This window comes from Cryptomeria japonica, chromosome 2, assembly GCF_030272615.1.
Source record: "Cryptomeria japonica chromosome 2, Sugi_1.0, whole genome shotgun sequence".
Lineage (NCBI taxonomy): Eukaryota > Viridiplantae > Streptophyta > Pinopsida > Cupressales > Cupressaceae > Cryptomeria > Cryptomeria japonica.
In genome coordinates this window covers 401,676,000-401,686,074 of record NC_081406.1, presented here as the reverse complement: position 1 = coordinate 401,686,074, position 10,075 = coordinate 401,676,000, and the positions used below count along the sequence as shown (strand labels likewise).

The 10,075-nt window shown below is 35.4% G+C and overlaps 1 protein-coding gene across 1 annotated transcript; it reads left to right on the top strand.

The window, feature by feature from the left end:
* The first annotated feature begins 339 nt into the window (after positions 1-339).
* Positions 340-4,297, top strand: LOC131064453 (uncharacterized). The gene is made up of 6 exons (XM_059214914.1): positions 340-488; positions 2,184-2,473; positions 3,099-3,322; positions 3,421-3,472; positions 3,628-3,681; positions 4,050-4,297. The coding sequence occupies exons 2-6, from the start codon at positions 2,269-2,271 to the stop codon at positions 4,295-4,297; spliced, it is 783 nt and encodes a 260-aa protein (XP_059070897.1). The 5' UTR covers positions 340-488; positions 2,184-2,268.
* The last annotated feature ends 5,778 nt before the right edge of the window (positions 4,298-10,075 follow it).

Genomic DNA, 10,075 nt, shown 5'->3' with positions numbered 1-10,075 from the left:
TAGGAACTAATTAAACCTAAAATCATTAGTTATTCAAATAAATGAAAGTCAGAAATAATCATATATTGGATTCAAAAAATGTTTTTAAAAATTTGAAAAATGTTGAGAAAATTCTATGCCGGGGGCAAAAAGATACTAGATAAGTTAAAAAAGTGTGTTAGAAGCATGACTTAAAATTATGTGTAAAATTGGAAACCCTTGAAAAAAAAGGTATATACCGATGATGGGGACAAGATGCACATGCACCTTTCCCGCTAATTATTATCCGCTAAGTTTTTTGTTTTTATTTCTTGTTGGGGAAATAAGCTTAATGTCCGAAGTCTCTAAGTCTCTAGTTGCGTGTTATAGAAGGCATAGAAGGCCCGGAATTCTTCTAGATTATACGCCCCCACTCCTTCTAGATTATACGCCCCCACTCCTTCTTTAGGTTAAAGGGAGGACAATTTAACCCTCTACGCATTCAGCCTGCAAATTGTCCTTGTGCACAGGTATTTCTTTTCTTTCACAGGTATTCCTTTTCCTTTAATTCAATTCAATTGATATCCTTAGTGTATTTATATGCATTTGAAATATGGTTTACGCATTTCACTTTTATCCCTTTCTGGTCTCTCAGTTAAATCTTCTCGTATTTTGATGTTCGCCCAAATCCTCTGTCAAAATTGTTCAATTCTCTGATGCTTCAACTTCCTCAAACATAAATATGGGTAAAATTGTATCTATCGAAGGCTCTGTTTGAGGACTGTAGCTTTCCGTCGATGTTTTTGGAATGTTACTTCCAAATCTTTATGCTCTGGAAATTCAGAATGTTGATAGAATTTAGCCAATCAAATTAACTCCTAGTGCTTTAGCTTTCTCTTCTTCAACTTTTGTTCTTCAGTTTACAATTTCTAATTCTCGAGCCTTCCTGAACTCTGTCGAATGATTTACCCCATTATACTAATGACACAGTAGGCTTGGTTAAATCGTCAAACATCCCTTAAAGTTTCATCACACTAAACCTTGTATTTTATTTAGTTTTACCAGTGTCTCAACATTGGAATCTAACTGGAAGTTTATAAATTCAGGCCTGTACGAATTGGCTGCCTAAACTATAACAGAGATATAGTGGAACCATGTTTACATACCATTCTGTGACGCCAACAGTCCAATCTCGAATGCCATTCTCCCTCTTGTACCTGCATATGTTCCGTGTGTTTATGAGCTTTTGAGTGAATTTATATTATTTGCATCATAAATAATATGCAACCCAACAATTCTTATAAATCAGCGGTTAGTTCTTGCAACTCTCACCTACTACTCGTAGCCAATATTCGTAACAAATCTTCCACTGCTTAAGCCAGTGACATGACAAAGGCCAATCGTTCTTTCATACAAAAGTAACAAAACCCTTCTCAAACTTCATATTGTTTCTCACAACATATTTCTCAATGACCACTATAACATAATATCCTTGATGAATTCTTATATGTTGAGTCCAACCAATAAATTTCAGGTAGACATTCAGTTTGAGAATCCCTGGTATCTCTTAGCCACATCTTATCTTGGTAACCTCATCTACATGAACATGGTTACATATAGCAATTTTGCAACCAGAGGAGTTTTCTCAAAGCTCATGCCTCTGGGGTTATGAACATTACGAGAATAGACCTGGTTTACAAAGCAATTTGACAAAGGATGCCTTAATCTGCAAATGGTTAATGTTATATAATAAATTAAGTTGAAGGTGAATTGGGAGTAAATCGAAATTTTAATTTTGATCTCATATTATGGCATATTACCATTGATTTCAAATTTGATTGAATTCTCGTTGTTTTTTTATTTTTCTGTTTAGATTCATGGGCATTACAATCAATTCCCTCATGAAACATTGTGGATTAATTGAAAATGATGTGTGGATTAGTTAAACACCTTGATGTACTAGTGTATTTCACTGGATTAAGTTCTTTTAATTTCTTGTTCACAAGCCTTTTTAATGCTTTATCTTTCTCCTGCTTTGTAACAAGATTCCGGATTCCTTTCAAAAACCTATTTTTAATTAATCAAAACTTCTTGTTCACAAGATCGTGATGAGTTCAGCTTCTTTTACGCTGCTTGCAGCTTTACCTTTCCAATGGGAACACTTATTGCAAGTATGCAGATTGATTCTTCTAATGGCTTTTCATGGTTACATAACTGTCTTGCAGACTAGAGTGACACACTGACAATATACCAGTTTTGTAAATTGCATTTTATTATATTGGTTCAGTTGATTGAATCTTGGGTAGCTGTATGGTAATGGCTGAGAGTGGATTCTGTGGCATCTCTTCTCACAACACAGTTAGCAGATTGAGGATATCTTCAATCCACACAAGTAAGACAGGGGCGCTACCTTATCATTCTTCTGGCCGTGTACCCACTGCACACTTTCCTTCATTCAGGCATGGTCGCAATGCAAATGAAAAGTCCTCTAAAGTTAGGACATCCTCTTCTAAAGGTGATACATCCGTTTCAGACTTCATTATTTTGGTTCTGTTTATTATTTAGCAAATTTGAGCATTAAATATCTACCAAGAGGGTCATTTCCACCAATTTTCATCGATGAAAACTTATTTAATTTGTTTTCGAGGAAATTTGAAGCAATAAAAATTCACAGTATGTAGAGATCTTATTCATGTGTAGAATGTGTTTTTACTAAGTTGCAATATACTGGTATAAGGCATTTTCTAAAGAAAGCCACGGTACTTACATTTCTTGATAAGCATTCTTCTGTCTGTAAGTTAATCAAACTTCAAAGTAACATGAATGGGGTATTGAATAAATGGTGTGACAAAGTTGAAAGAACCCTTTCAAATTGTACACTGACTTTTTTTATATGGCCAGACACATATAAGACTATGTGGTTAATTTTTACCTTAGATCCGCCAAAACGGATAACATGTGTTGTTATAGAAAATATCAACATTGGAAAAATTGTTCGCCACGATGCAAATAGATGTATTGACTTATTTTTGTCTGTTCTTGCTTTTACTGAGATAGTCTCCAGCTCTATTCAGGTATACTTCTTTAATTCTAGCCTGAAGGACCTGACTGGTAGTTCATCGTTTTTCTTTCTTCTACAGGGTGGAAATACACCTATTTGCATGCTTCTGCACCATTATTTGCAGGAGAGTGTGGAAGTTCAAGAATTTTTTTACCAACCATTGTAAAACCTGGCAGGATAGTTATGAGCCAACAAGCAGCAAAGGAGGACAAGAACGTATATACAGGGTACCCTCCAATGCAAAAGAAACCAAGGTGGTGGTGGAGAGTGTTAACATGCTTTCCTTATCTGATATCTTTTCATGTGAGTTGGGTGTTTGCGGAAACAGTATATAATGTACACCCATTTCTGGAGGATTTTGAATTTTTTACATACCCCTTCATTGTGAATGGTCTTGGCAGATTACCTGGCTGGTTCTTTACAGCATACTTCATTGGTGGTTACCTGGGTGTTGTACGAAATAACAAATTTCCCCATTTCTTGAGATTTCACATGCTAAATGGGATGTTGTTAGAGATTCTTTTCTCAATTTGTGGGCAAATAAACGATTGGTTACCCAAATCATTTTATTGGGGAAAGTTAGGACAGTTTTTTTGGTTTTTTGTTAGCTTTTCATTTCTTTTTACCGTCACGCTCTGCATCATTTGTGCCCTCAGAGGATGGTATGCTGACGTACCATTTTTATCTGATGCCGCTTACATGCAAATTCCCTATTGATTGAATCTCAGATCTTAGACTCTTCCCAGAGATAATCTGTACAACAAAAAGTTTATTTGTATAAATTCAAAATCTAGTAGTTGAGAATTTTTTTTTCGTTAAAAATAGGAATAAGTCCATCCCGAAATCTTCTGTATCTCTATATTTTGTGAATACATTGAGGCCACTGTTGTAGCATTGCCAAAGATATTGGCTATGTAAAAATCCAAGGATTTTAAATAGACTGGCCAAACATATGCTGCAAGTGCACACTTGCTTTCTTATTTGTACTGAAAATAACTCTTGTACTACGAAAAGTTGAATGTTGACACAGGTTCACCTGAAGTTCAAGCACCTTCCGAGGAGGCACCACGCCGTCTTCTCTGTTTTACTGCACTGAAACTAATCTATTTACTGAAAAGGAAAGGGAAATTTAAATGTTCACTTCTTCACTCCTGTTGGGATGTGAAGCCCAACGGTCACAATCATTCGTTTTCTGAGACTCTTTCTATGAAGGTTCTATATGATTATATAAATACACGAGTACAGTCCATGCTTGATGTGTTGTATTTGCATTATTGATTAATAGAGATTACTCCCTGCGTGGACGTAACCACTTAGTGGTGAACCACGTTAAAACTTGTGTTATGTGTTTATGTTGTTTTCTGTTTGAAATTCTTAAATATGATTTTTCTACTCGTTTATAATTAACAACTCCTTTATAAATGATCTTTTAAATCTTCATTTTATATAACAAATTTACTATATTACTCTACTTTTTTTATTTTATTATTTTCAATCCCATCTTTACAGTGGTATCAGCACATGCAATACAAGTTCTACAATCATTCAAAAATTGCAGTAGTGAATTCCAAAAGAGGCGAAGTCAATGGGGTTTTCTATAAAATAAATTCTGGCACACAACAGAAATTATTGGTATGAAATTTGGCCCAAGAAGAACAATAATATTTAAGCCATACAGGTTTCACTGCTTAAATAGAAAGGTACGTATCATCATCAGAAAATAATGATCTTCAAAATCAGCAATTGCTAAGCCTACTAGTAGTCGTTATAGCAAATTTCATGCATTTAAGATTTTAAACAGTATATTAGATTTCAACAATTTTTTTGATGATTGTTTTGGTTCCTCATCTCCTGTGGGATCTCTTATGCACGCACACCTGTGAGATCAGTTATGCACGTAAGGATCATTTCAAAGTGTCACTGGATATCTATGGTCAGTAATTGTGCACGAATGTCCTAGTAGTCGTGTGTTATGGGTACCAATAACTGGAATAAAGTGGGTGCCAATTGGTATATGTGAAATTTATTAATGAATTTTTAGTTATACTTTTTTGTTTTCTTTAAAATTAGTGATTCAGAGGACAATACCCAAAGCAAAATTTGTGGTATTGTAAACACAACAAATCGTATAAAATTCCATTTCATTGAAAATATGTAAGAACCATACAATTTTATTTTTTTTGGCAAACTCTACGAAAGAGAGTTGTGTGCCCTTGAATCTGTCCCGTTTGGGCAAACTCGGTAAAAGAGAGTTGTATGCTTGGAATCTATCCAATTTGGGCAAACTCTGTAAAAGAGAGTTGTATACCTGAGCCTGTACAATTTAGGCAATCTTGTGAAGGAACGTATGCCTATAACTCTGTAACTCTATAACTCTCCAACTCCTTGCAATTGGATTCTAATTGGGCTTATTTATAAGTTTTCAAAGAAGTTGAACAACCACGACATTTATGTCCTCATGAAAAGTCGAAAAGGCAATCCAATATTGAAAGATTATTACATTTTATGAGAACAAAAATTAATTAAAGATTAAAATATTTAATTCTTTGACTTATTTCTGATCATTACTCCCTTCTTGAAAGGCAATGGGCCCCATTGCTCGATCATCTTCCAAATAAAATTCTACCGTGTAACTTGAAAGTACCAGTGAGACTCTCGAGAGAATAATCGCTTCTTCTTGAGCTGTTGTAGCAGCAGGAACCTGGTCAGCTGGAGGCGTAACAACTACTGGTTCCTTGGTAGATGTTGTAGTAGCTTCCTCGTTTCCTTCTACTGAAGACAAAGACAAGGAAGAGTTTGGCGTAGTATGGGCGGCGGCTCATTGGCTGTACTGCAGTGATCGAAAATGGTCGAAAATGGCTATGATACCACTGATCTGAATTATTTTGTCAATTCAGAGGACAATACCCAAAGTAGAATTTGTGGTATTGTAAACACAACAAATCATATAAAATTCCATTTCATTGAAAATATGTAAGAACCATACAATTTTTTTTTTTTTTGGCTTGCTTCAATTCCGTATCATCTTGTTCATCCACAACACTGCAGGTTCTCACTTAGGTGTTGTCATCCAAATCCATAATTCGGATCAGAAGGTTGGGGGAGCAAGGAGTCAACCATAATTGTAACAAGGGTGTTGATGCTCTTCTCCAATATATTTATATATAAAACCTTGCCCTCAATTAAGATCCAAGTAGTTTATTTTATTTTATTGCAAAAGAAATAGGGAAAAGAGGTTCTTAATTTTATTTTTTAACTTCTTTGTTTTTAATATTTGAATTAAAACAATGAAATTTTAAAATCTAATTTATTATATATATATATATATATATATATATATATATATATATATATATATATTTGGCAAGGTGGCAATGCCACTTGATATATTTTATTAATAATATATAATTTTTACAATATATTTAAAAACTGGTTCAAACTGAGCTCCCAGAGAAAAAAACCAGCAAAAAAAACTCCGGTCATTGCTCATCAACATGACTATAGAAGAGAAGTAGTGAACAATCCTCTAGCCGGAGCTAGTTACAAAATAGAGATCGGCAAAGAAGCATGCATACTCATTTACAAATAGGAGCATGCAAGCTCATTTTACAAATAGGAGCATGCAAGCTTATTTACAAAATAAGGATATGAAAAAGAAATAACATAGTCTGCCCAATGAATGAAGAAGAGAGCTCCAAAAAGCAAGAGGACTAAACCAGCATCGAAGGACAGATCCATCTTCATGGGATATCTTGAAGGCCTTGCAACAAAGAACTCCGATAAAATATATTTGTTATTTAAACATTAAAATGATAAAATGTAATTTATTGTGACAATGGTTAGTAAAATTATTGGAAAATACATGAATAGATTGATACAAAAGGTAGAAAATGCTCTATTGTTAATTATTTGTTGTAATATATATGAAAAAGATATCGAACTTCCATATTCAATAACAATTAAAGAAAAGAAAGTAAGTTAAGAAATACACAAATTTTAAAGCATTGGTTTTGATAAGAGTTTTAATTAAAAGATCTATATAATTCATGTTATCATTTGAATACATTTAAATTGAAATTGAAGTTGGTCAACTTGAATAGAAAAATAAAGATGTCATAATTTGAGGTTTTTTTTAAATCAATTTTGAATCATAAAACAAGATGGTGGTGGGAAAATTGATACAAATCTTATAAGATTTATAGATGTTCTTTTTAACTCATTTAATCTATTTGAAGCCTTGATGAACAAGTAATCCGTTGGTTGTTAATTTTGTCAAATGTTTTTTTTTCTTAAACAAATATTGATAGAATTAGTGATAATATATGACTTTTACAACAAAAAAAGAGCCTTCTAACAAGAACTTTTCTTTCAACGGTGATCATAGTGATTGAGGAAAAGGTAAGGCTAATGGAGAATGGAGGAGTAGGAGGTACAATTAATAGAGGTCAATTTCAATGAGACAACTAGAATGATAGATAACAACTGCATTGCAAATAAAGACCTCAACTATTAGCGTTAGAAAAGATGAGCGGGAGTGGGAGTCACACGAGTGCGGGAGCTAGGGTTTCGGCTGTTGCTGAGGAATCAGACAATGATGAGGATGACTTCTTGGAAACCTTGGCAATGGGTATCGCTGCCTGGCTTGACTTGGATGATTCACGATGCCCCCTTCGCTCCCTCTTTTTGGTGGATCGGCTTCTGGGGTCTCTTGCTGAGGCGGTTGTGTGGGTTGCTACTGCTTGGGGCTTAGTGGTTCGGAGCCAGTGGGGATTTCTTCCAGCGGCTCTCTCTTCCTCTCATGTTTGTTGGGTTGGTCTTGTTAGGTCGTTTTGCTTGGCTTGTGTCCCTTCTTTGCGCCCTTTCCCCTGCTGGGTCAGAGGATTTTGTGTTTGCAGTGCTTCTTTTTTCGTTTTCCTCCTCTCGGGCTGGGATTTGTGGAGCTCTTTTGATGCTCTTTGGGTGGAAATGCCTAGGTTTTGGGTAGTTTCTCAGCACCCTTGTTCTCTCTATGTGCCTGTTAAGAAGGTTTTATCTCCTATAGAGGTGGAGATATCTTTCGCAGAAGGAGTTGGATACTGTTATGAGGCGGCTTTGTTGGGCAGAGGTTTTTCTGGTATTGGGCTGCAGTTGGTGTGCTCTCTCCTTTTGAAGAAATTATGTTCTCTCCCTATTGAGGTGGGGGTTGTTTCTTTGCTGTTGGAGTTTGGTTACACTTTTGGTGGTCTTGTTTCTTCTATGTGGGCCCTCGATGCTTCCACTATTGGTTCCCTTTCGAGGGGTTTTTCTCTTACTACTCAGTCCCATGGATCTCTTCTTGAGGCGTTGTGCCCTCCTATGGAAGTGGAGTGGTTGCTTGGTGTTTGGGTGGTTAAGAGGATTTTTGGTGCTTCCTCTCTTGGTTTGGAGGACCTTTCTCTTGAGGCTGGTGATTTTTTGGTTGCTGAAGCTTTTCTCTCAAGCTCTTTTCTGTCTTCTCCTATTGAGGTGGAGAGTGAAGTGGCGCTTGTTTGGATGGATGCTTTCCTGATCGGGCCTCTGTTTCAGCCCAAGGTGGTTGAGGGTACCACTTCAAAACCCTTTGAAGTGGTTCTGGGAGCCATTTCAAAAGCTAGTTTTAAGGTTAGGGAAGCCTTTCAAAATCCCTTTATCTCTAGGCATCTTGTTTTATCTACCTTGTCTTTTCGTATCTGGCTGGTTGTTGATTGTTTTCAAGGGTCTAGTCCAGATTGTGGTTGTTTTTGGTTATGGGCTAGTCATGATTTTTGTTGTCTGAAGTCTCTGTCTCAGGTCAAGGAAGCCGGAAACATCCCTGTTGTTTGGCTGAGGGTGCATGCTAACCCTCATCATAGTTTGAATCTTTAGCCTAGTTGGTGTAGCCAACTTGATTTATATTGATTATATCTTAAGTGTTTGGCTGGTTCTTCCTACTGGTGTTTGTTGGCTTTTGCCGACTCAACTTTGTTTGGGCTACTGGTTTTCTTGGTTAATTTTCTTTGGCAGCATTGTTTTATGGGTTCCAGATCCTTGTAAAATCTGAGGGTTTCGGGTCCCTCCAAAACTTGTTGTAAGGGGTTTCGGGTCCCCTCAAAACTTGTTTTTCCCATAATAAAAAACAACTGCATTGCAAATGATGTGGTTGTGAAACTCATGATTGCAAAATAACATCATAGAAAATGCCACCAAACAAAAAATGCAAAAAAAGTTATGATAAAGCATTAAGAGCAACTCACTTCACATGCGGTAATGATCATGATGACTTTGTGTTTTCTATATTAAATTTTGCATATTGGATTTCAATGGATGAATTGTGGTATGATGCATAAGTATTAGATATTAGAGACACATAACATATGAAATTTTAATGTTCTTGTTTCAGAGACTTTCATGAAGGTGTTTTGGTCTTATACATTTGGCAAGTCTCAAGCTTGTTGGAAACAAAATTATTTAGCTCAAGTTAACTTCTAGGTTTTCTACTTCACATTTTATTGTATATTCCTTAATTGCAACATATAGTTTTGTCACTATTATTGATTCAAGATCACTTCTATTTTGTCAGAAGATAAAAAAGTAGTAGTTAGAAAAATCTTAGATATCAAGTCAAATGAAAAGTTATTCAAAAAAGGGGTTTCCACTATTTCAAGGAGCTTTGCCTACCTTATTGAAGAATGTAGTGTATTGCATGCAAATGATATAACAAAAATATACATTAAATTGAGACTAATTTAAACAAAATACATGTGACTTAGAAAGGTAGACGTGACATGTTGATAGATGAAATGTGGTTTCTCTTCTAACTAATAGCAAGATGATATGATTGAGATGATAAGTGATCAAATGGTTAGGACAATCATGTGATAACAATGAGTTAGTTAGAAAATGCAGAAACATACCAACATAATAATATGATGAAAGTGGAAGCTCAAATTGGATGAGAGACCTCTAATTTGCAAACTTTCTGAGAGTTAAATTAAGGGTCAAGATGCATTGGTTAATGGATGGTCAAGACTGAATGAGCCTATGAGTGTTTGGATTAAAGTTGTAGTCATGTGACAAGTA